The sequence below is a fragment of the Vidua chalybeata genome, chromosome 2 (assembly GCF_026979565.1).
Source record: "Vidua chalybeata isolate OUT-0048 chromosome 2, bVidCha1 merged haplotype, whole genome shotgun sequence".
Classification (NCBI taxonomy): domain Eukaryota; kingdom Metazoa; phylum Chordata; class Aves; order Passeriformes; family Viduidae; genus Vidua; species Vidua chalybeata.
In genome coordinates, this window is record NC_071531.1 from 31,650,138 (window position 1) to 31,677,145 (window position 27,008).

Here is a 27,008-nt window from a genome sequence, read left to right on the forward strand (position 1 = left end):
TCTACTTTTGCTACAATGTACATTTTATTTGCCATGACTATTTCTAAGGATAAGCCCCCATAAAATAAAGTAAAGCAAAACTTACTGCTTTCACTCAAGGCAGATGTTTTGCTACTAGGTAGTGCTTAACCTGGAGCCCAGACCCATGCTCTAATAATTTACTATGCTTCAGAAGAGTATTAAATTAAATTATGCTTGAGAGACATTGGAGGAGTAACATCCACTTCTTGCTCAACTCTTCTGCCATATTATGTCATATCAAAATGAAAAAAAAAAAGAAAAGAAAAGAAAAAAAAAAGAAAAAAAAAAAAAAAAGAAGGGCTTTGATTCAATAAGAAACTGACTTCTATCAAATCCCTGACTTCACTTTTTGATTTTGCCGAGATAGCTTTAGTCCACTGCTTTTCTTGGAAAAAAAATGCTGACTTGTTAGGAAGTCAGAATACCTTCACAGGTATTTCTGAAAGTTTGAAATTTGTCAAGAGGACACATGGTGATACTTACATTGGGTATTTTATATACGCAGGGATTCCATGGAATGTATTTCATTTCTTCAGGACTCTTATTGCTAGAAAAATGTTTAACATCCTATACGTATATCCTATTTCTTCCACTTTCTTAAAGCCTCAGGAAATTAATTTTTAGTCTAAATGCAGCAATGGAAAAGCTTGTTTTCCTTACATAAGCAGACCTAATCAAACTGCAAAAACATGCTAAATATTGATTCCTTCGAAGTTGAATTTCAAATTAAAGTTAAATTGCAGATGCAAAGGGTTTTGTGACTAGCCTTTTAACAATGCACTAGCTATTAAATCTGACAAAAGCTTCCATTTAAAACAGTATCTTAGGTCTGCAATAATTGGGCTGTGTCTTAAAGCCTAAAAAGAGGAAGTGTTGAGGGGAAGAAAATGTTACAATGTCTTTATAGAGTGTGAAACCAACAGGTAGACAGATGAAGACAGTATAAAGATTTGTCACAAAAAAGCAGACTGAATTTAGCTGTCTCCAATATGACTTTGTAGCTTCAGCTGTAAGATGATTCTGAATCTCCACAGTGAAATGCCAACCTTTTCAGTTCTGCTGGCAACCTCACGAAACTGTCATAGCTCAAGAAGCAAAGCATGCCAGATGAGTCAGTTTGACAATTACACAATGTTCAAACAACATATTTCCCTTCATTAAATGCCTGTTGTATGGGTGATTTAATAGCCTGCTAGAGCTATTAAATAATGCATAGTTATTAAAATGTTTTCCTTTATTCATCTGCCCTACTTTACTGGTGCAGAAACCTGACTTTGATGGTCAGTCCTTCCCTCCAATAGGACAGCAATGGGTACCCAGGATGCCCTTGGGTGACAGTGAGAGCTACCCGCTTATCACATAGTGTTTACTGGCTATGCTGGGGATCTTATCCAGACTTCTCCCTGCAGTGCAGGGCTGATGAGGGCTCTGGGATTTGTTTTGGCGTGTATGTCTGGAGGAAACAGAAAAAGGAGAAATGGAGTCATGGGGACAACTCAAAGAAAATATTTAATAGACAATAATCTGCCTCAGCCACAAAAATTGCTTTTCCAGTTTAAAAGCTTTTGCACTAAGAGCTCGTCCTGTTAATGCATCGGTCCACCCTGTTACTGCTTTATATAGAAGTACCCTGTCTTTACCATATAAAATTAATCTGACCTTTTATTAGTGTGCAACTGGAATTACATACTGATGGTATATATCCAAAGCATATGAATTATTTATATACTGAAAGAGTGAAATGTTTTCATATCTAAACTGCATAAGTCTCTATGGTACAATTTATCTGTGCCACTAATTCACATGAAAAGGAAGAAACAGTTGGATCTATGCTGTTTAGGAACTAAGAAGATCCAGCTGCACAACAGAATTTAACTATTCTGTTTTTCACACTTAAAACTACTACTATAATTGGATTTTTTTTCCAGTATTGTTTGTTTAAAAGTAACACATGTTCATTATTCAGAAACACTGGAAAAACTGAGCAAGTCAAATACATTTTAGGGAGCTGATCTTCCTCTGGCTGACCAGAGTTTTCCTCTTTGTAGAAAATAATATAAGGGAACAGTGCAATATCCTGGTTGCAGGAAAGAAAATTTATTGCTTGCAAGGCTTAGGAAGATCCCAATAATTCTGTAACAGCCAGGTGAAGAAACTGCTGTTAGTCAATCACGGAACAAAAGTACCAAAAAAATATGTCAACAACACTGAAAATACACACATGCAAGCTTTAATGTCCCTCAGGATGATGGCCACCCTTAGCAATGCACTGAAAATTATGGTGGTGTGAATAAATTAATTTATGGACCGTAGTAGTGCTGGAGAGTGGTAAGGGAGCAGCATATGTCAAGGCTGAAATACAGACCTTAATCTGGACAATTAAGAAAGTGGTATCTGCCTGTTCCAAAAGCCAGTTCACTGAAATAAATGAATGGGTGCATAGTCTTTAAGAACCAACCTCAGTATTAGCTCAGTGCTTTAACTAAACCACAAACCAAGTCTCTCAAGGATTCCCAAAACTCTATGTACAACCCACGCTGCTTACTGCAGAGGCTTCTTGCTTCATGCTCACAAACAGATGTAACTCTCCCCACTCTCCAGAGCTTTCTCCTTTCTAGAAAGATTTCTAGCAGTCTTTCTGCTCCATTTCTCACATGCTGGAAGAAAACTTCCATTGATTAGTGGCAATAACATTGCATAGTCATTTTAAAGTAGTAGCACAACAGCTCAGATCAGCTTCTGAATATACCTGTCCTGCTCCTGCTCTAGTCCAGACTGCTGGACAGTCTGACTTCTCGTGGGATGAAGTTCTGCCAGAAGAAATGGCTATGGGAAGGACTAAGACCCTTCACCCAGAAGAGAGAAATGCCAAGCACTACTCTTACATCATTCCACAAATAACATGCAAAACATTGGAGTCCTGACAGGAAAGAGAGTGGTTAGTCATGCAAGGGTTTTCTTGTGAACAGTAAAACCTAACAGTAGCAGCTGCAGTGTCAGGATACAGTTAAACACACCGAAGTTTGATGAGCCTACCTCAGCCTGAAGACAGGGAATCTGGATAAAAGCAGCTTTACCTTACGAAGTATCATGTTTAAGAAATATCTCTAGGATGTGAGGGAAACCTGTAACATACACCAATTGCCTAAGGAACGGAGAGACTCCAGCCCCTGGCAACTGCAGGGGAGCAGAGAGGGAAAGAAGCAGTACTAATGAAAAGACACCTTTTATTCCAAATACTACAGTGCAGCATTTATATCAGCACTATCACAGTTTTGTTAGCCTTTCCACGAGCATCTCCAACATGAGAAGGTGTTACTATTGATCAAGTAAAAGGTGTTTTACAAGAAGATGTTACTTTTAATCAAGTAAAAACTCCCCAGGCTGGACAGGGGCATGCTGTCTTCTCTTGGATTCATATTTTTATGAACATTTATCATCACATGCCTGTCCTACTGCAAACATGCCATTCAGGGTGAACTTTCTCTGCTTAATCCCAGCTGTTTCTGTTCTTGTCTCTTAGCTCCGTGGAGAGGGTGGAGGTGCAGCTGTGAACATTAACAGTCAGTCTGAGGCCAGCAGGCTGTGGTTGGCATACACAGAACAGGGGGGAAGTTGGGATGGCTGCAGAACACTTTGGTTAGCAGCTTCCCCCGTGGTCTATTTTCATTTGCTATTTGTTCTACTGAACAAGCTCCTTTACAATCAACATGTTAAAGCTACCTCTAGCAAAATGAAGAACACCTTCTCAAGGAATTCAAGGGTGTTTAATTTTTCAGACACCAGCTGATTGCAAGAATCTTATGAAAGGAAACTCACAATGGCCTTGTCAGTTCCCAAACTAGCAAATGAGCTGAGGGGAATGAAAATGTATTGTTATGGCAGAGACTGAGGTTTGCTTCCCTTTTTCCCTCTCTAGACAGCCTCATACTTCAGGCAAGCACAATGACTACAAAGTTCCTGCATAGTCTTGGCTTCAATAGTCTGCATGCTTTGTTCAGATAAGTGTGGAAATCAAACATACATGAATATGTATATGAATATGACCTGTTGAATTGGATCACAGCAGCACAGCAGAGTCTATTACTCCTGTGCAGGCTTTCCTCACCACCTCTGCATGGAAGTCAACTGCTTGGACTTCTGCTTTGATTTGATACGGTCTTCTGCCTTGATTTGGCCTGTTAGACGGGTAAGGAATTGGCTGGATGGCCATGTCCAAAGAGTTGTAGTCAGTGGTTTGGTATCCAGATGGAAGCCAGCGAATGGTGATCCTCAAGGGTTTGCACTGGGGACCAGTACTATTCATCAGTGACACAGAAAGCAGGATGGAATGCACTCTCAGAAGTTTGCAGATGGCACCAAGCTGTGTAGTGTGTTTGGCATGTTGGAGGGAAGGGTCTATACAAACCTCATGAATAAGGCCATATGCACGTGGGTTGGGGCAATTACCATGATCAGGTACAGACTGGGGGATGAATAGATTGACAGCAGCCCTGGGGAGTAGTGCTGGAGATACCAATAGATGAAAATTGGACATGAGCTGGAATTGTGTGCTGGCAACCTAGAAAGCCAGCTGGCATCAAAAAAGTGTGGCCAGCAAGCTGAGAAAGGTGATTGTTCCCTTCTACTTCACTCTCATGAGACCCCACCTGGAGTGCTATGTCCAGCTCTGGTATAAGTAAGACATGTAACAGGTAACACTGGTTTCAGAGGAAAGCCACAAAAAGGATCTGAGGGTTGGAACACTTCTCCTGTGAAGAAAGGTTGAGAAACTTGTGGTTGAGCCTGGAGAAGGCTCCAGAGAGACCTCACTGAGACCTTTCAATATATAAAAGCAGCTTTTAAGAAAGAGCAAGAGAGACTTTTAACAAGGCTTGCAGTGACAGGACAAGGGGAAACATTTTTAAACTGAGAGTAGATTTAGATTAGACAAAAACATACTTTTTTTACTAAAAGGATGGTAAATACTGAAACAGTTTGCCTAGAGAAGCTGTGGATATCCCATCACTGAGGCTTCAGATTCAAGTTAAACAGGGCTTTGAGAACACTGATCTAATGAAACATGTCCCTGTCTTTGGCAGGAGTGTTGGATTAAATGGTCTTTAAAGGTTCCCTTAGAACCAAATTACTCCATGATTATATGATTCTTATGCATATATTCATTATTATAAGCATTCAAAAAATGTGAGATGTTGAAGGGCAACCAATGAGAACAAATGTCACACAAAAGACCAACAGGGATAACATCAATTGATGAAACCGTTTGTTTCATTTTTCTTCCATGTCATTATCAGTTATCTAACCTAAAGATCACAAACGTCCTGTGAAGAACCAGGAGACAGCTTTTTGTTTCTTAGTAGCTGACATGACCCATGTCAGCTACTAGCAGGACAGTAATTTTTAGCCCTTCCTATTATACTGCAGCAGCCTGTAAGTCAGATCCCCATGATCTCAGCCATACAGGCCACATTGCTGTACAGGTATATGAGGCCATTTGGGGTATACTTTTCAATCTGTTTTTAAATCAAGTCATACCAAAAATATAATATGTAGAGAAGCTTGGAAAAGTTAATGAGAGGAAAGGAAAATGCTTAAGACAACTAATATGCATTTTGAATCAAATTCTCTTTCTCTCGGAAGCCAAAAGTTTGTGTTCCCTGCTTTGATGTAAACCAGTCTATCTTCTGTACCATTAAGAAAGCTGAATTAGGGTATTAGCACTGCTGTCTATAAATCTCCATGCACGACTGATATTTTTAATTCAACATCAAGCAGAAGTGTAAGCATTATAGTGCTGTGTGGAGAACAGTATCTTGTCCAGTCACGTACCTGCAGGACAACCACAGCTCTCTCTCTCTCATGAGTACACACATGTAATGGGAAGTATCTGACCATCACAGAGTCATAGCAGAGCTTGAAAGTATGAACCCAAGTATAATCAAGGAACAGAAATGTTTATGGTTTCATTGAAATATCAGTTTTGAGACATACAGCCAGCCACTTCCCATGTAAGTAACATTTCAATGCAAATTTCTAATGACCACCATGGCTTATCACTACTAAACTGTGTAAAAGACTTGGAGGGTAGCAGAAGGTGGAGAAAAGAGAAGTGGGATGAGAGTTCACATCCTTGATGCTGAAATAAATACAGGAGTTCCTCATACTGTTCCTCTCCCTTTTCTGGCAGAAAAGCAGACCCCTTCTCCTCCTCAGTAATCTCAAAGCACAGCAAGACCACACCAATGTAATTGGGGTTATATATGGCTCAATACTGTGAACCCTTCTGCTCTGAAAAAGGTCTTTCCATCCTTTCCTAACCACCGATACTGCCATCTGGGGTTCTGGTTTCAGAGACCAGTGTAACATGATGTGTTTCCAGCTCGAAAATCCTGGCCCTAAAATCATGAGTTCTCAGTGCTACATTACAAAAACTCATTTCGAACAACATATATTACAGGTATTTCCTGTTCTCAGGCCAATGAATGGCTAAGGCATAAACAGTTCTAGAAATAAACATTTATTCAGTAAAATTGAATTAGGCTATATCAGAAAAGTCAAGAGAGAAAAAAAATGGAAAATCTCTTCTTAACTTGCTTTAAATGTAAATGTTTACTTTTCTATAACAGGACAGAAGTATAGCATTTTATTTTCTCCATGGACCTGAAATGCTCTTTTGTTTTCTAATACTTTTTCAGAGAAAAAGCAAAATGGAGAAATCCTGGGTTATTGATACAGAGAATGAAATTTCCTGCCTCTACAGAGCTTTGATGCAGCACAAGCACTGGCATAGTACATTTCCTTACATGGATTTACCAGTGTTCCACCAGTGCTGGAAGGATTACCCTAGGGATGAGAGGTCCTTCACAGCCATGCACTCAAACTTAGATTCATCAATTTAGCCCTTTTAACCTACATTTAAACACAAAACCAAACAACTAATGCTAATGGCAAAAGTCAACTACTCAGCATTCTTCAAACTCTCAGGACTCTTCATCTATTCTCCCCCTTCCTGCTTTTGCTTATATTACTATAGCCAAAATTTTCTCTTACAGTTATTCAAATTCTTTGTCTCTCTAATGAAGCTCTCTCAAAATGCAAACTTGTGGCCTGGACACCTGTGCAATGGAAACTAGAAGGAGATGGTAACGGTGCCCAAAGCTGACCAAAGAGGAAGTGAACCATCATTCTCGAGTTTTTTTTATTTCCCCATGCCTCCCAGTGTGGGACTGCTGACTAAGTGCCATGGCTAGGTGTGGAGTGAAACACTGTTCTCAGCCTTCCTTTGTCACGTTTAGCTCAGACAGAGTTTGCCACAGCACCAATTTGGGTCATTCTCTGCACGCATCTGTTATATACGCGTGTTATATACGCATCTGTTTGTTTCTCTGTTAGAGAGACAGCAGTTGCTTCCTCTTCAACTAGACATGCCCACAGTTTCCACACAAGTCATCTCTGAACAAGATACTATCCAAAAAAAGATACAACAATATAGGTGTAGAGATTTTCATAAAAATTCACCCCTATCAAAGAAACCTACTGAATGTTCAAGGCATTACCTCAGACAAAAGTCTTTCTCAGGGTGTGACATGCTTGAATCTTGCACTGATAAAAACAAGTCTTTTTACAGGACTTTTTCGCTAAAATCTTCAGCTAAACTCTAAAACTAAAAAACAATAGGTTTTAATTTAATATTCTAGTAGTGCATAGCAAAAACTATTGTTTACTTTTGCTTGTTTGGTTCATTTTTTTAAACTTTCTTTTTCCTTGGGAAAATTAATTTTGGCAGCACCTGTGGGATGGAGCACTAATCTGATGTTTTAACACGTGCATGTCTGGAATTTTCAAGCCAATTTTCATCACCTTCTGAACCTTCTCAAAATACTGCAAAAAAAAACACTGCACAAGGGATAACTCCCAAAAGATGCTAGAGAGGCAGTTGCTGGTTTTGTGGCCTGATTCTATCTTATTAAAATATTCACAGTCAAAACAACACTGAGTCAAACAGTGAATATGCTGATTAATTCCCATCTACTAGATTATAATAGTGTACTATTCCCACTAATTGCAGGTGGATGGTCGCCTGAGGGTAGTAGTCAGACAAGAAGTAACAGGGAGAATACAGCTATACCTCTCTTGTCTTGCTTTAGAAGACTCATTCAGACTCTTTGAGATAAGAAGCTAACATCAACAGGTAAGTTGAAAATTAGTCTGCCTAGAAGTTGAGCTGGTCTAACTTCAACTATTCCCTCAAATTGGGCTAATTTAGACAATGAAGATTGCTGCACAAGAAATCTTAGCTCAGTTTAGGATAAACTAACATTTGAAAATTGCTTTATTTTCTCTTTTTTTTTTAATTTTTAATTAAGTGTGTAAAAAACTGAATGCAAAAGCAACATCTACACTGAGATGCCAAGGCTGCCCTGTGAGCTGTTTCCACACAATCAGGATGAGTTGCTCTTGCCAAAGTACCTCATACACAGAGCAGCCTGGAGCAACCAAGTCAGGGTTACAGTGCAGCCCTTCTAGAAACCTCTTCTGGGCCAGCTTCTGCCTGGGACTCACGGGGAAAAAAAGAAGTTGTATAAATGGCTTAATGTTTGGAACAGGGATCTGTGGGACTGTTTCTCTAAGTCCAGCTGTAGCCAATGTATTTCCAGCACAGTGCAGGAACTGGAAGGGCTGGAATGAAAGCTGGATCTGTCAATTTAGCCCAACTTCCAGGCTAGGACTGATGAAAAAATATGACTGCAGTAAGCATAGGCTCTGCATTTATACATATTCCAGAAGTGTTCACAAACTGACTTGTGAGAAAATCAGATTCATCAGTTATTTTGGTGGTAGTCTGCATGCAAATGAACCTCCCAAACAGGCAGACACCAAATTCAGATGTGCTTTTCAGACAAAGTAAATAAGCAGTCACAAAGTAATTTGCAAGGCTTATCTAAACCTGTTTAATCATGCTAGTAATAAGTTTGTTTTGAATGAAGTTCTACTTTTAGGAGAAAATGAGAAGGAAAAAATGCATCTCCTACCCCCACCAGCCCCCACAGGGATACATGCACCTTCTCACAGGGGATGGCAGCTGCCACATTTAGCTTAGCTTTCAGCTGAACTGAAGCTTTCCACATAAACATCCACAACAGGGGCAGTGGTTAATAAACCATAAGCTGCTCCAGAATCCACAGTGAGTCTTTGTGGATTTTGTTAAAAGGCATACTGAGTAAAAACAGTGGAGCACGGAAATGTAAATGTTTTTCATGAGTCTAGATTCATACTATCAAAATATCCTAAATCAAGTTTATGAAATCTGAAAGGGAGTTTTGAGTTCTTGCAGCCTGAGCTGTATCTGCTCATCCACTCTCTGAAGAGCGGCTGACATGACGTCTCAGATGGATGGAAAACATTCCATAAGCAACTGCACAGGGTGTGGTGGCACGGCAGCTTGCAGAGTAGCACAGAAAACACATTGATTCCTCCTGCCTACTGTGTCTCCTGTTGGATCCAGTGCACCAGAAATGGCTGCTGTGACTTGGCAGCAGTGAGGGTGGGTTTGAAATCAGAAGGAAATGGGCAGAATACCTACAAAGAGTTGATTTGTTCTAATTTTTTTTTTCCAAGAGATGTTTACTGGTCATGGCTAACGCTGTTAGATCACAAACAGTGGGGCTTAGCAAAGTGCTTTCTCCTAGCTGCACTTGCCAGTGAGTCATGCTGCACACATGAACCTGATCTGTATTTCAGGGTGAAGACAGTGCACTATCCTGTTTGTTTTAAAGACATAGCATGCAGAAGTATGCTTATGGCTATTTTAAACATTTCTAACACATCCTGTTGCTGTAGTAGCAGAATAACAAGAACACAGTATTTAAAGTCTTGGAGGAAAAAATGTCAAGGCCTTTGTAAAATCTCCTGTTTTCATTTTTCTTTTTTTTAATCTACCCACAGAGTGATTTTCTTTTCTATTGTCTATTTTGAGTCTACAACAACAAGGTATAATTCAAGCTGGTGTCTTCAGACATGGAAGGCAGAGGAATGTTATCAGTGACTCTTCTCACAGCTTGTGCATTGATAAGGTGTAGAATCACATACACAAAGTACAGATTTATGTCTGACAGACTGCATTCATTAACAAACATGCAAAGCTAACAAGGAGTATGTTCCCAGTCTACTATAAATTACTCAGACAACTCAAAGCAGCACTAAAATAAGCAGTATTTATGGTCACTTGTACAATAAAGGAAAATAGTTTCCTGGAATTCACAAGCGGTGAGATGCAATCCAAGCCCACAAATGCCGATCCTGGACCTTCTGAGTAAAATAATGCCTGCAAAGCACTGGAGACAAGGATAAAGAAACACTTCTACAATTGCTTATTGCTTCTGCAAGAATCAGGCTAAAAAGGTATCAGAATGCTACTTTTCTGAACAAAGGTTTGGAAGAGAGAAACTGTAAGGCCTTTTCCTCTCTCAGACTATGGACATTATATGCTGTTACTGCTCTAAAGAAACACACAAAGATCCTTCAGAGGATGCTGGAGGAACAGTGGCCTTTCCAGAGGACAGTTGTACCCAACATAACAGTGCTAGCCTTGCCGGCCTTTGGAGAAAACGTAGTGGCTGCAAGAGAACTGCTCAGTGCACACGCAACTTCAGTGACCCCAAATTGGCAACCAGGCTGCCTGGGAGATCAGCACAGACCTGCGGGGCTGTAAATTGTGTGGGTGCACACAAGGAAGGAACAGAATCAAGAAAGCACAGCATTAGCTTAAAACAACAGTTCCTGCTGCCACCCCCACTCCATTCCCATGCCCAGCTGAGTGACAGGTATAGAAATAGCTATCCTTCATTGACCTATTTCACAGGCATGTGCTCCAAAGTTATCCGTTAGCTCATATATGAAGCACAGACAAGCCAACCTTTGTAAAAGTTTCTTTTAAAAACTTGAGATACTGATACAAAGACATTATTCAAAGACAGCTATTAACAGCTGATACTTTGAAAGAAAATTCAATCAAATCTGTTTTTTGTCCTGTGATAAGCCACCTGACAAGGCACATCACTCTGTAAGGGAGGTGGGGAAAGTGTTTAGCAGTGTGGGAAAAAGAGGGTCAGGACTAGATAATTTATTTGTTTTCCTGCTTGAACAACAGGGCTGCAGAATGACACAGAACCAAACAGCTATAAAGAAAACTGAGAGTTGTTCTCCTGAGTAGAGTGTTAATACAAAAATGTAAAAGCATTCTCAGCCAATGCATGAACTGGTTGGGATGCAGGTCTTGTAAGAGACTTGGGAATAAACTTCTCTGAGGCTTGGCAAAAGGAGGGTTAGCATTAGGTGCAAGAAAATTTTGATCATCTGAAGTATTTTATGAGATCTAGCACTAAGTTCTCTCCAGCTGTGACAACTTAAGACATATCCAGATAGGAAGTGAACTTCAGCCCAACAGACAGGCATCACCTTCTTATTCCATGCTACTTGGCTGTCCTCCTACTATTCATCCAACATTTTCCAAGCACCTCCCTCCATCCCATTGCTGAGTGTCTCTCCTATCCTTACTAATATGGAGCAGGAAAGCTAATGCTGCTGCATGAATTAAATTAACAGTATGCTTAGAGAGGTTTTGGCCAGGATTTGTATGAGAATGGCAAGTATTCTGCTGGATAATGTATGGGGTGCTTTTACAGAGAGGTTCTGTGATGCTGCAGCTGCTGAAGTCTTCTTACTTGCAAGTGTGCACTTTGTCTACAACTTAGTTGACGTAGGAACCCAGGCTTGGATTATTTCCTGCTTTCTCGGCTATTTTAAGAGAGGGGAGGTAATCACATGTGGTTTTCTTACAAGTTCTCTTTCAATACTTGCCTCCTTGAGGACCAATCCTGTTTTCATTGCAATGAATGAAGTTTTTGTCACTGACCTCAGTTTAACCCTGACAATTTACTATGGACCTCACAGCTACTGTAGCTTGGCACCTTGTGATCTGAAATTTATTTTTAAAAAATATTTATCCACATTTTTATGAGCCCACTTCTGAGATAGAAAAGTTCCATAATCATCCTATGATACAGAGAACTAAGATATGGAAAGAGGATGGGCTGGAAATCCAAAGTGTGCTAGGTGTCTACAAAGCTGACTGCAAGTATCTACATGACAACTAATTTCCTCAGTAAAGCAGGGTATGCTGAGCTAGCCATGCCACATTTACTGTGATGTGCTTGGCACATAGAGCTAGCTATGCTTCCCTAGGCAGGAAATGTTTCCTCAGTCTTCTTCCTCAATGACGCCCAATTCAGTCTTTAATAATCTTTAACCTGTTTGAGGAGGAAATGGCCACTCATTTCCACACAACAGCCTAAAGGTTGCAGGTCTTGCCAAACTGTACAAACTCCAGAGCTGAAGTCTTTAGCAGCCTGGTTTGGATCGCAATTTAAACCTGATTGAGTATGCCAAACATAATGTTGCTGGGATACTCCCTCCTGGTTTTCCTGCTGTGTTAATGCATGCATGAGATTGCTGGTTGAAGACACAGAAGTGACTCCACAACTGATAGGCTCAGGCACACATCTAGGTGCTACAGCTCACAGGAGCAGGGCAGTCTGTAGAGTTGGCAGGTGTTCTCTCAGCCTAACAGTTTCCAGGAATGCTGAATCAATACTCTGCTGCCATGGAGCTGGGGATCCCAAGATAGTATAAGGGACTCCTTCATGCAGCAAGGGTCTTCAAAGCCAGTTTTCTGATAATTTGTAGTTGGACATATTGATTCCTTTCACCATGTTTACCAACACCTAATGATGTGTGTCCAGTGGTCTCAGATCACAGAAATCCAACCATCTGCTGTAGATGAGTGGAGGACCTGGTGCCTTCCCTTTGCAACAGAGCTGGAATGTGCCCTTAGCTTATAACTGTAACAACAAATGCAAAAACACACCTGTGTTCAGTTACCTAAATCTACAGTTTTCGTCCTACATAATATACCTGAAGGCATATAAGAAGTCTGCGCTAGCAGAAAACTGTGATACATCATCTGAACACCTCCCTGAAGCTCTATCCAATAGGAGAGATTTCCTCTCAGCAGGAACAGGATGGGAGGTTTGAGCAGCAATTCAATTAACTTTGAGACAATAAGAGTTTTTGAAACACTTGGCCTGTAGCTGATTGAGCTTGTTGCCACAGTGGTAGGTGTCATGTCACGTCTAAATTCTGTGTGGAAATCACCGATCATTAAACAAATCCTTATCTCACATTTTTACAAGCTATTTAGAGGAAAGGTCTACCTACCATAAACAATTATTTGGAAGGCACATTGACTTTTATCCTGTTGGTTGGATAATAACTTCATTAATGCTGATTTTTCTCAGTACAACCACAGGCTTCTGTGGTTACCTTTGATGACAGTGGTAAGGGCAACAGCTCCCATTGTTTACAAAATTTCTCAATTAGAAGTGCTACTAGGAGAACCAATGTAGCTGAGTTCTAAAAAAATTTTTTTTTCCTGACAAATACAGGAAGCTGGAGTTAGCTGGCAAGAGGGATGGGAGAGGAGGGCATACAAATAAATACTATTTCAATAAGATCATTAAAGCAAGTAAAACTTCAGGTAATTTCCTCCAGTTCTGCTGACATAACTGATCTGGATTATGTTTTGTTTTAAAATAGTGCTGGTGGGGAGAGATAAGCACAGTGAGAGAACAGTACAACAGTTTTTGAGCACAGATACCTCCAGAACAAATGCTAGCTGTCCCTGTAAATCTTACAAACGTTAATGCTCCAAGTGCTGGAGGGATATTCTCCAACACAGAGTTTGAGGCAGATTCCTAATTGAAACTGATCTGATTTGAAGGCAAGAAAAGTACATATTTATATTTAAGTATCTTCTCCTTGGGCATTTAAAATGTGTTTTCAAGAATCGAGCTACAATAGAAGCCATTAAAATCCTCCAACATTTTCCAACCACACACAATTACCCCAAATAATTCCTATTCAGATTCAGGGAAAAATGATGGTAAAACTTCTGATGCTATGATGAGGTCAGTTGTTGGCAAGTGCTATAGCATTTTAATGACCACCGTAACAGTAGTTCATCAGCACTATTAGATCAAGCAGATTTAGCTGGTATGGAGCGTATTGGTAACCAGCTACTTTCTTGAAATAAATTCTTATCTTAAATGTGAGTAAGGAATGGAGACTTACCAGCTCTAAGAACCTCCTCACCACCTGTCTTTGTTTTAAGTTAGTTTCACCATCCAGGTTGGCTGTTTCTATGTGGCACAGCCCATCGGGATCACTTGAGGAGAGCAGCAATATGTCAGCAGGTATAATTTCATTACAGCGAAGCTGCACGAAGTCTCCAACTTTCACTTCTTTCCAGTATCTGCTTATATATTTCTTCTCAGTTCTGAAAAAAAAAAACCAAACATACAAACCTTTTAATGAAAAAAATTGCACAGACTGAGATGCTTCTGATAAATCTGGTTTGATTTGTAAGTGTTACAAATTGTAATTGTTGCTCCTGCTACAGGAGTGCCTTTGGAAGGTCCTCAGGAACTCTCAAGTTGCTCTGGGAAAAGTCAATGCAGAGTGCCAAGAGACCATTTTCCAGTGACTCAGCAACAGGTCTGAGTTACCAAGACCCTCTTTTAAGATCCAGAGTAAAACATGATAATGTCAGACTTGACTAAGCAGAGTAAACAGGAGCTTCACACATTTTCCTTTCTCTCCTATATGCTCTGAGTCACCCATATGACCCCAAGAAGGACAGGCGTGCCCATACTATGTGAAAAGGAGTCATGTTTAGGGCAAGAGAGAAAATGAGAACAGGTGTGGGCCCAGGACATCTGCTTGGAATGGCTCCTGAATGTTCTCCCTTCATGTGCCACCCTCTGATGCATCCTCACATAGCTTCCCCTTGTTCCCTTTTTCCAACAGGGACAAACTGCTGTACATCATAGCTGGACAAAGATTCCTAACTGAGAAGAATTTCATCACTAAATCTAGAACTATAAGGACATCTTGTGTGTTAAAATGCAATCCTAACTACTCTACTGGGAAAGGGCACTCTGATTTCTTTTAAGTATTTCTACACTCTTCCCATTCTAGCCAGAGTGCTGTCTGTTACATAGCTGATTCCTGCTTAGATATCCTGAACCTTTCATTTTGGAGTACAAGCACTAAACCTCTCTAGTTTTAAAGGCCATGCTAGTTTTCTACTTTTTTAGTTTTTAACTTTTTCTTGAGAGCAAGAGGAAAAAGGAACAGGTGATGGCTTACTTGATTTTAGCTAAAATTTCAGATTTTAGTTTTACAGCAGACATAGACTCATGTGCTTTCTTGGCATTTGTGGAAAGTGATTTATTCTGTTGTGATTTTGAAAGAAATCAATTTCAAAACAGCCCCAATATTGACTTGTTAAAATACCACCTGGAAATGGGAAGCTAATATACTGACACTTTTCTAAGCTATTACAAGGCTTTCTGCTGTGTGAGGCCCAAGATAATTGTCAGTGCTGGCACTGTCACTAGAGACTGTCTCTTGGGACTGCACTTTAACTCGCAGAATGGGATTCTGATGAGGGGTGGGGAGAGGTAGCAGTGGCTGTTTTATCTTGTTTAAAGTATATTATTTTAAAAAAACATCACTTTCAGCAGTAATGTGAATAGAATTGTAACAAAGTGGAAACAGGGAAGTCCTGACAATGTTGTTACTTTGGAGCTACAGTGGTGTTAGAGGCATTAGTAACTAAATTGGCATTTATCAATGTACTTAGCCAAAATCCTGAACAATAAAGGGTCAGGAATCAGATGAGGTTTTATCCCCCAGAATTTCATCACTGTCTTTTCATTAACATCCAGTTTATAAAGGGAAGAATGAAAATTATGTCTGTGATTTCTATTTTGATAAAATCTGAAAAGGATTAGTACGAACCAAGTGTAAAATATGATAATCTAACAAAGGCAAGTAATACACCTACTAGGTGCTGAAATTACACATTTTCTTCATAATCAGGCTGAAACAAACATTTAACTTACTCTGCTAATGAGTATAAAATGCTTTGAAACCCACTGTGCCATAAGACAGTACAAATTACTGCACTGCAGATCTGAAGGGTTTGTTAGCTCTGCAATCTGTAACTCCAAATCCCTTTAAATATGTCTGTTGTTCTTCTTCATCCTTTTTAATTTAACTGTGAAATTGGGTGATGTATAAATGCATGTACAAGGAGCAGCAGCACAAAAGCATGATCAGGATAAAAATAGCAAGTAGTCCCATACTATGCTATAAGCACTACTATTTTTTATTTAATTTCTATTGTTTGAAATAGCATTGCTATTTTAGCATTTCCTCATCCCTCACATGCTTAGCAACTGTCACAACTATATACACGGTGGCAGGAAGGGTGGATATTAAGCAACACAAGGCCAAATGGCTCTGCTGGAATAAATGAAGTTGTTCAGCCTGGAAAAGAAGGCTGCAGGGAGATCTTATTGTGGTCTATCAATATAGAAAGGGGACTTGTAAAAAAGACAATTATTACCAGTGCTGATAGCCACAGGACAAGAGGTAATGGTTTTAAACTGAAAAAGGATAGGTTTAGCTGGAACATAAGGGAGAAATTTCTTATGGTGACGCTGCTGGGACACTGGAACAGGTTGCCCAGTGAAGCTGTGGATGGCCCATCCCTGGAAGTGTTCAAAACAGGGCTTTGAGCAACCTGATGTATTGAAGAGTGTCCCTGCTCCTGGCAGGAGTATTGGACTAAGCGCTCTTTAAAGGTCCTTACCAAGCCAAACCATTCTATGATACAATAAATCTATGAATGTAAGACCTCTTGGATATGCACCCAGGCCCCATGGCACAGCCCCCTTCATTAGGCACATGGGAACAATTTCGCCTCATATTCCACTTGATCAGCTCTTTGCTAATAAGGGTCAATAGTGGATGGAAAATTACTGTCTTCATGGAAAATTACTTCCTAATCCTCTTTAGACTGAGTTGCTCTGTGTCCTCTAGCAGAGTTCTGAACTGAGACTTGTCTCACTGCAGCCAGTGGTCACTGCAAGCCTTCTCTGCAGAGTATGGCATGATACTGTTTTCACATGGGGTGGTTCAGAAACTGTCTGGACCATGATTATATCAGGCCCTATGAAGCTTTCCTTTAACATGCTCAGCCTAGTCCTCTGAACATGCAGGTTAGCTCAGCTCGAGACAGCCATCATATTCTGCAGCCAGTACAAACACATCAAGTGACCCCATTGATGAAGTTAAGCTTTTTCCATTGATTCTGCAGAGATAGGACTTTGTTGTCCAAATTTTATATTACCTACTAAATGTTTATTCTTGCTGTTATATTGTGCCAATAAAATTATATAATATTGAGAGTTAGAAAAGCCAGACTTTCTATAAGAGAAGGAGCCCAAAAGGATGGCAGTCTTCTGCAGTCTCAGTACAGGGCTTCTGTGGTGGTGCATTCCCTACTCCCCTGGGGTCTGCTCTACCTCCTCAAGCCTGTTCTACAATTTCAATAATTCTCATTAGGCCTTGGCTTTTGTGTAATGAGTTGTGTAATGTGTAAATGTCCCTTGACCATACCAGGAACCCTTGCATGGCTAAGGTGGAGCGACACTGTTCATATCAGGGACAGGTGCTGTCTGACCAAGGAGGGCAATGAGAAATAATCAGTCATCCCCTAATACCCTTGGAACGTTACCCACATGAATCATAACTCCAGTGAAACTGGGCTTTTGAATAATTTCAGTAATTATCAACTTGGGTTACCGTCAGGATGGAAATGGACTAATGAAAAAGTGCCATCTTGTGACCTTATAGACTGTGGTCCTACGTGAGGCCCTTTTTGAGTTCTACCAGACCACAGCAGGCTGTACCAGCATGTCCCTCAGAGCTTGCAAAATATCAAGTCTCAGAGGACTGTCACCAAAAGCTGATGAATTGGCCTCGGTCGACACCCCCAGTCCTCGACACTCAACCCTCTCCCACTGAGAAATTCCAAAACATTCAATGTGAGTAATTCACTGACACTGCAGTGAAACAAAGTGGAACTTTTAACAAGTACCTTTGTGCATATATATAAATATATACACACACGTGCACACACACATCTTTGTGTCTGTGTCCATGCATGTACGAATTGATTTAAACACCCTACAGATAACTGAGTTACTATTTTGATTAAGGTTAGTCCTATATAAGCACTTTGTAAATATTAGTCAATTACTGAGTGCTGCTAAATCCTTCAGACAGAAACCATTTCCCAGGTCTGATGCTAAGACTGGACTCAGCCACACCCAGCCTGCATCTGAAGTTTAGAAAGCAAGGGAGTCCATTTTGAATCTTGTGACCCAACAGCATAATTTCTCCGTTAAATCCTTTAGCTATCCCATGGATGAAGACTGAGATGAAGTTTGGATTGAGTTGCATTTAGACTCCTCAGAAGTTTAGAAAGCAAGGGAGCCCACTCCATAACTCATGACTCAATGGGGAAATCTCCCTTACCCCATGCACCCTTACCCTGGACCTTGTGTAAATCATGCAAAATTCATCATAATTCTACTTTCCCTGTACGCTTCATCTCTGTAATAATAGAGTGAACTTTGCCATAAAACTTTTAAGTCATGCTTTCACAAATTTATATTAAAACCTGCTTTTGGTAATACCTTTGACTGTTACTCTTGAAGTGGCCTAAACCACTCATTTGTGGCAGCCGCAAGCACTGTTTGCAGGGACTTGTTAACAGAAGCTTTTGGCAAGTTTACTTCAACATCACCAAACCTCCTGGAATATTTTGCTGAAAGGCTCAAATAATTCTGGCAGGAACACAGGAATGGGAGGCAGCATCTCAGTGAGTCCAGCCCCCTACAATGGTCACAGGAAACTGTGACATGGATATCTAGCCCAGAAGCTGACACCCCACAACTCTAGTTCTACCTGCCCTCATTCATCGTGAGCCTGAAGATACATTTTATTACCTACAATATACTTAAGGCTGATGCTACAAGAGATGAATGCTGCAAAACATGATGAAGCACAAGAAGAGGTCAGAGATAGTAAATCTTTCAAGCTTGGAGAGGTAGATAAAAGTCCTAAAAATCAATATGCTGCCATGAACTAAAGCCATTCTGCAGAAGGAACAGATATTGTTGTTATTCTCTAGTTAAATCACAATGATGAACTATTAATTTCAGACAGCTATGCTCAGCTACTATAACGTGTTCTGTTGAGCTCAGATATTAAAAATGTGCATCTTCTTGCACTGAACTTAATCTTTATCAATATGCTTGCATGCAAAGAATGTATCTGTCAGCTGTGGTTTAAACCCACAGTCATGTAAATCTTCATGCTCGTCTCTGCCACAATTCGAAGTAGAAATTTCCAGTGCTTTTACTTTTCTGAGCATGTTGTTACAGGTAAACATTGACAGAAAACTAAAGATGAATAGCTGAAAAGTCAGCTGATACAGCTGCATTGACATCAACACTTTTGTTAGCCAACAGCAAATGTGGCCCTGACAGGAGTCAAATTGCAATGATACAGCGCCATTATCCTAGCATATCTGCTCTTGAATACACACACAAAAAGTCTGAAACATCCTTTCAAGTGTATGAACACAGAGAAAAATACTTTCTTTTCTATTAAAAATTTGTATTAGTCTAACATTAGTCTATTGCACATATTTGGCCAATGCTCTGTTTTGAAGCAGAACAGCCTGTAGGTGAGTGCCAAATTTGAGACTGACTTTGGTTAGCAGCAAAACTGCTGTTTTGTTCAGCAAAAACGGAACAAACCAAAACTATTGATGATTTTTTAAAAAAATTACAGTTTCTAATTTAGAAACACAGAAACTCATAAATGATATTTTCTTTTCATATTAGTTGTGCTTTTTCTTCTTCTGGTCTCTTTTGCAACATGAGATGATAAAGATCATGCTCATAATTTTGCTTTCTGGACATGTAGACTATCCAGAAGACAGACTATCAAGTGGTGACTTGATATCTACAAAATGCTGAAGATTTTTAAACTGTCTCCATTCAGAAATCACAAAAATAATTGTTTACTTCTTTTGAATGTATTTTAACTTTTTTGGCATAATAAGGAATTATTAAAAATTACTTAAGATAACATATATATATGAATATAATAATAACTTAAGATAAAATATGTCTTGGTTTTTCTCTAGAATTTCTTTTTTTAAGTTTGGGGAAATTATCATAAGCAATACTTGGCAAAGAAATATGAAGGCCATGCAGCTGTAATCTGTTCCACTTGTGCAAGGTCTGCATTGCTAGAAATTTTATACATTAAATTGAGAGGATGGGGACTACTAGGTAATAATTTCTTGCTTCATGTACTTCTCCACTGACAAAAAATACAGTTAATGAGTGAGAATGGCTGATGCAGATTTGCTCCATCAGATCCAGTGGCTGGGGCACCCGTGCTTCTATGTGGTGCTGCCCGAGCTTAGTCCCAGCACAGACTCCTCCATTCACCTCAGCAGGGCTTGTAAAACACATGTACCAGAAGTTTGGAAGATGTTCTCTTGTACTTTTTGGGGGTTCAGCCTGTTTGACCTGGCTTATAGAGCAGACCCCGTCCTGCACACATTCTAGCTGCAACCAGAGGTTTTTGAGCCTCTCAAAACATCCAGATAAAATGTCATTTCCCAGTCCAAGCCCATCCGCTGACCTGCTTTTGAAGTAACAATCGTCTTTACTTCAAAAGATATCTGACTCCTTTGCCTTCCCTGCCAGCTGAGGGTGGCCAGTAGGATTTTAAAGAAACAGCAAGAAATTAAGTCTGTGGAAGAGGAGAAACCCTCCACAAAAGACAGTCAAAGAGCTGTTGTGCATGTACAAAGCATACTTTGTATCTGTTCTTGATATCAGCCAGGTCCTTACTTTTCATCTCAGGAGGTAGAAATAGATTGGGTTAGCACAAAGAATTCTTCAGGTACATCTCTGCTCCCAGTGATTTAAAATATGTTCCAATCAATTGCCTACAAGTGCTGTGACAAATCTTCTGAGGAGCTAACTAAAAAAATTGGGAGCTAATTAGCAGGGCCCAAACAGAGCAGCAACTTCTGAAGGAGAATGTCAAACTAATGCAAACACAAAAGTGTCACATCAGGCCAGACTATCTTTAGGGAGGCTCCAGCATCTAGCTGTTTCTCCATAGGTACTTTATGCTCATACGGTTTTCCCAAATCATCTATTCTTTCTCTTTCCCAGTCTGGAGCCTTCACCTTCAGTCCCTAGACCTGCTGGTGTGGAGAGGGTTCCCACTAAGGGAGCCCATTGCACTCTATGAACACTTCAGTGGCAAGCAGAGATGTTGCAAAATTCATCACAAGCTAAAAAAAATAAGAGCTGGTGGACAGCACTGAAATATGTGAACAAAACTGCTGTGTTATAACCAGTATCAATTATGATTTGAAAACTATGGGCGTAGCAGATCTCAGAGTTTATAAACAAGTGCTGTCTGTGAGACCAAGGCATACATTGCACAAAGTCTGAACATGTCAAGTATCTATGGAAACATGTTGAGAACCATTTGGGTACAATTACAATGTTATGGCAAAATGAAGGAAAAACATGTACATAAGTTAATGCCAAAGGAGGTTACATAATGCCCAGAGTATGTCTCTATTCTACCACAAATGATAACATCTGTTTCTATGAAAATAAATCATGAAGAGACTCTGAATCTGATACTAATCAGACAAAACAGATTAGTAGAGTGTGTTTTTGAGAAACACTGAAGAGAATGAAATCTCTCCATAACTGAAGTTTCTAAAGAGACTCCATAATCTTCACTTTATTTTAGGGGCATTATTTTCATGCACTTCAAATATCGTTTTTTTCTTTTTAGGAGGATGAGCATGTGCAAATGTATGTTACAGTTGCTAGAAGCAAATCTGCTTATATAGTGCAGATGAGGTATAAAGGTGCCTTTTACCAAATTCATATTTTCTGGAATCTGGTAATTTTTCTGCTACTAGTGAAACTTGCTATGAAAAGGTACCCAGGAAACCTCAACAATTCAGGCTTATAATGTGGAAGTAGTAATTTAAATTCTCTTGGCAGTGTTATCTCTATTATACCTCATGTTGAAAGAAACCTCACTATTGTTAACTATAATGAAACATTTACTACCCTGAATAAATGATTTTTCAGCCAAGAAACTTGTGATAACAACATGAAACATAAAAGCAGAACATGTAATGAAACTTTACACAAACTGAAGAAAGCAAAGCTGTCTTCTAGAACTTGATTTTAAAACAAGACTGTTCCAGAGAGACATCTAGTATTAGGATTTCTGTAAGTGGCATGATTCTAAACCTCTTATATTTGCCACCAAAATGCTAAAAAAGTCCTATCACTCTTCCAGTAGACACATATATTGGAAGAGAAGAATATCAGTTGCTTTATATATATAGCAGGACGGATAAGTCATGGTTAGTATTGAGGCTTTCTAAACAGTATCAGACAAGGAGGTGGAAGTCGAAGAACAGCCTGGATGCGACCTTGCTCACAGCCAGGTAAGATTCTCATCCTGATTTTCAGAGTCATCACAGATATTAACATTGAATATTTCCATTAAAGTGCTGCTCGAAGCCACTGTAAAAAGATTCAGCAGAGTTCGGTGTTCTGAAAACACAGAAGAAGAAATAACACCCTGCTGAAGGGAACACATTGAAATAGTAGATATTTAATGACACAAACCTCCTGAATCTGTGCCTGCTGCCTAAACAATTAAAGAAAAAGTACGAACTTTTCCTAGGGAGAGCTTAAGGTGCCAAATTTTGGTAATACTTTGAGCTCCGTGTAGGAGCTTTCCAGGGTCCTTGTTCTCTAAATGAATAATTAATGGCTTGAGGAGACTTAGGAATACTGTCTGAGTGCCTAAAATTCAGGTTCAAGATAGAGGAACAAATCTGGCGGACTACATCCTCCTTTTGGCGCATGCCCACTACATTTAAGGCAGTGCAATCAGATGACCATTCCAAGGGAGCTCTTCTTATTTTAAAGGTACATTTTAAAGGGTAAATTAAGCATGGCTTAATTTATGTATAGTTACTGAGGAAAATCCCATTCTTTAAGAGTTTCAGACACTTCAGTAGAAATTTTATTCCTTATCATTCCCCTTGTTCTGCCCACCTGCTTCATTTGATCTCCGCACAGCCTGACCCAGAACATAAAAAAAAGCATTAATACATTCACTAGGTATACACAAAAAGGCATTTACAAAGACCTTCTAAAGACAAGTACTTCTTAAGAAGTGCAGCTGGTTTTATTTGAAAAAAAAAATCCAGTTCTTTTAAATAAACATATAAAAACTGAAAGAATTTTTATCAGGAAAGGTATTAATTGCTAAGTACATTCACAGTCCTGATGGAGTTGTTCAGCAATACTCAGCTTGGGAGACTATTTTTCTGTATGTAACTGTGCCATGCATCTCCTTTAAAACTCTGAAGGCCACATATTACCTAATCACTGCAGCAAAGCACTCTAGAAGTTAATACAGTTAAGCTATTTAATGTTAACCAGAATATTAATAATTCATCACTTTCACATTTAACAGGCAAAACCAACATCTCAGAACAAATATAAGCGTTCAACCTTCCCCAGGTCCTACTAAAACTATTAAGTTCTACATTTTCCTTCCAGTTCTTGTCTGGGCAACATCCATCCATGACATACATCTCATTTGGATGTTCTCATCTGTTTTCATCTGGACAATCTAAAGTACAGGTTGAGGGCAGAAAAAATACTGAGTACCAGCTGAGATCTCAGTGTGTTTCAGGGGGAAAGGGGAAGGGGAAGGGGAAGGGGAAGGGGAAGGGGAAGGGGAAGGGGAAGGGGAAGGGGAAGGGGAAGGGGAAGGGGAAGGGGAAGGGGAAGGGGAAGGGGAAGGGGAAGGGGAAGGGGAAGGGGAAGGGGAAGGGGAAGGGGAAGGGGAAGGGAAGGGGAAGGAAGGAAAGGAAGGAAAGGAAAGGAAAGGAAAGGAAAGGAAAGGAAAGGAAAGGAAAGGAAAGGAAAGGAAAGGAAAGGAAAGGAAAGGAAAGGAAAGGAAAGGAAAGGAAAGGAAAGGAAAGGAAAGGAAAGGAAAGGAAAGGAAAGGAAAGGAAAGGAAAGGAAAGGAAAGGAAAGGAAAGGAAAGGAAAGGAAAGGAAAGGAAAGGAAAGGAAAGGAAAGGAAAGGAAAGGAAAGGAAAGGAAAGGAAAGGAAAGGAAAGGAAAGGAAAGGAAAGGAAAGGAAAGGAAAGGAAAGGAAAGGAAAGGAAAGGAAAGGAAAGGAAAGGAAAGGAAAGGAAAGGAAAGGAAGAGGGAAAGGAAGAGGGAAAGGAAGAGGGAAAGGAAGAGGGAAAGGAAGAGGGAAAGGAAGAGGGAAAGGAAGAGGGAAAGGAAGAGGGAAAGGAAGAGGGAAAGAGAAAGAGAGAGAGAGAGAAGAGAGAGAAAGAGAGAGAGAAAGAGAAAGAGAGAAAGAAAGAGAAAGAGAGAGAAAGAGAGAAAAGAGAAAGAAAGAAAGAAGAAAGAAAGAAAGAAAGAAGAAAGAAAGAAAGAAAGAAAGAAAGAAAGAAAGAAAGAAAGAAAGAAAGAAAGAAAGAAAGAAGAAAGAAAGAAGAAAGAAAGAAAGAAAGAAAGAAAAGAAAGAAAGAAAGAAAGAAAGAAAGAAAGAAAGAAAGAAAGAAAGAAAGAAAGAAAGAAAAAGAAAGAAAGAAAGAAAGAAAGAAAGAAAGAAAGAAAGAAGAAAGAAAGAAAGAAAGAAAGAAAGAAAGAAAGAAAGAAAAGAAAGAAAGAAAGAAAGAAACTCTTGTCTCTAATATTATTGGAAGTATCTTGCAGAAGAAAAATCTGGATGCTACTATATATTTGCAGAACAGTTTTTTCTGTTATGAGGTGAGACTCATAGCAGAAAGGTGTAATATGTGGGTTACTGATTTTCAAGGATATTGGAAGCATGTATTGGTACATATATTTCTCAATTCATATGAATTATATTTAACTGCAGAGTTACTAAGGAATTCCTTTCCTCTGTCCAATGAGGATGTGCGTTCAATGGAGACTGAAAAAACATGAAAACCTCAAACTCAGGCACACTCAGGCACACTTATGTTGACATCAAGGTGTACAAAGGGAGATTCAAGATGCCATCCTGGATAAAATTGTGATCTATCTCCACATCCATTCAGAGGCCTGCACCCAACACCCCCATGCAGATACAACAAAAGGGGCAGTTTAACCTGGCCATTGTGCATGTCTTGGCTATCAGGCAAAGCAAACTGGGACACTTCTGTCTGCTTCTAACGGTAATGGAGGAAAGCTTTGGCAGGATTTGTAGGTAAACGTTGACCTTGAATGCCAATTTGCAAATGGAAGGGGCCCCAGAATAGTCAGAAGTCAGCCAAAATGTGTATTACAATAGCATCTGGCAAACTTTTGTTGATTGGATGCTGCATACTGCTTTTAGAACTCTGCCACTGGTGTGACCGGCTGTCCTATGCCCTGAGATGAATTCCCAGTGGGATGGGATAAAACTTCACTTGTGAGCCACTGCTCTTGCCCCATCATACTAATGTCCTCCTAACTGGCTGCGGCTCAGCAGAAAGGAGGGCAACAAGTCTGTGGTAACTGAGTTCTCAGAAGTCTCTTCCTAATCTGGAGGAACAGAACAGATGGCTAAGGACCTGAAATATGAACATGAAGATCTTTCTTTGAAAGCTTTATTTTTTTATTATTTACAATTACTATCTCTTCTTTGCTGCTATTTTTTCCATGCAGTTTCTTACACACAAGAGCTATGAGACTTCTCAGATGAGACATCTCTAACACGCTGACTGAACCAAAAGTGGAAGAACAGCAGGTTCCTGCAGTGCTATCACTGGTGCTCGCACTGGTAGCCAAAGAGCTGCCTGACATTTTACATTTAGCTCTAGGAAATCATTGTGTGAGAAGAAAAACAGAGGTGCTGGAGTGTGTCCAGAGAAGTGCAGTTGGAGCTGGTGAGGGCTCTGGAGCACAGGTAGCATGAGAGGAGGATGAGAGAGCTGGGGTTGTTGAGTCTCAAGAAAACAAGTCTCAGGGGGAACTAATTGCTCTCTACAACCTCCTGAAAGGAGGCTGTAGCCAGGTGGAGGTTGTCCTCTTCTCCCAGGCAGCCACAGATAGGACAAGAGGAAATGGCTTCAAGCTGTGCCAGGGAAGTCTTAGGTTGGCTGTTCAGTAAGATTGGTTCAATGAAAGGGTGGTTAAGCATTGGAACAGGCTGCTCAGGGAAGTGTGAAGTCACCATCCCTGGAGGTATTTAAGACATGCAGATGTGGCACTTGGGGACATGGTTTAGTGATGGACTTGGCAGCGCTACAGTTGGACTCAACAATCTTAGAGGTCTTTTCTAACCTCAATGATTCTGTGACGAATCCCTGATCTGATGCATAAACACTGTGACCCCCTGATCTGAAGCAGAAACATCTCCAGCATCAGTACATTTGCAAGAGGGAAGGAGCAGTAAAAGGTAGTACAACTCAGAAGAATCCTAATTTGTCCATGTAGCTGGCAGAGAATAAGCCTTAACTTGTACTTCAGGCTGATCTGGGAAGCACAGTTGAAGTTTTAAATGTAGTGACTTATCTTAGGCTGTATCTGGCCAATTTTTCTATGTTCAGCTGCTCTCATAGGTTACACAGCCTGTCTTTACATTTCTGGATCACTGCTTGCCCCAACAAGACAAGGAAAAGCAAACAGCCTCAGGCTCTATCTTAGTACTAAGACATGTTTAAATTAGCATATTGTTCTCAAAACAAAATTTAAAAATCTGAAAATCTCTAAAATTCTGGTTTAAAATAATAATGACCTATTTCCCAAAAATGCTTTCTTAATGATGATCGTTAAAGTCCCACCTCAACTGGGTCCTGGGAGCTCTTCCCAATAGTCCTACCTGAGTACACAGACTGGGTTAGATCCTACATTAGATTGAAATCTG

At 39.9% G+C, this 27,008-nt stretch overlaps 1 protein-coding gene across 2 annotated transcripts in view; it reads right to left on the reverse strand.

The window, feature by feature from the left end:
• Positions 1-27,008, reverse strand: part of ATP10A (ATPase phospholipid transporting 10A (putative)) — a 110,833-nt gene that overhangs the window by 52,822 nt on the left and 31,003 nt on the right. For both annotated transcript variants that reach the window (XM_053936123.1, XM_053936122.1), the window contains exon 2: positions 14,209-14,413. In XM_053936123.1, coding sequence (XP_053792098.1) covers positions 14,209-14,413 — 205 coding nt within the window. The remainder of the gene's footprint in view (positions 1-14,208; positions 14,414-27,008) is intronic.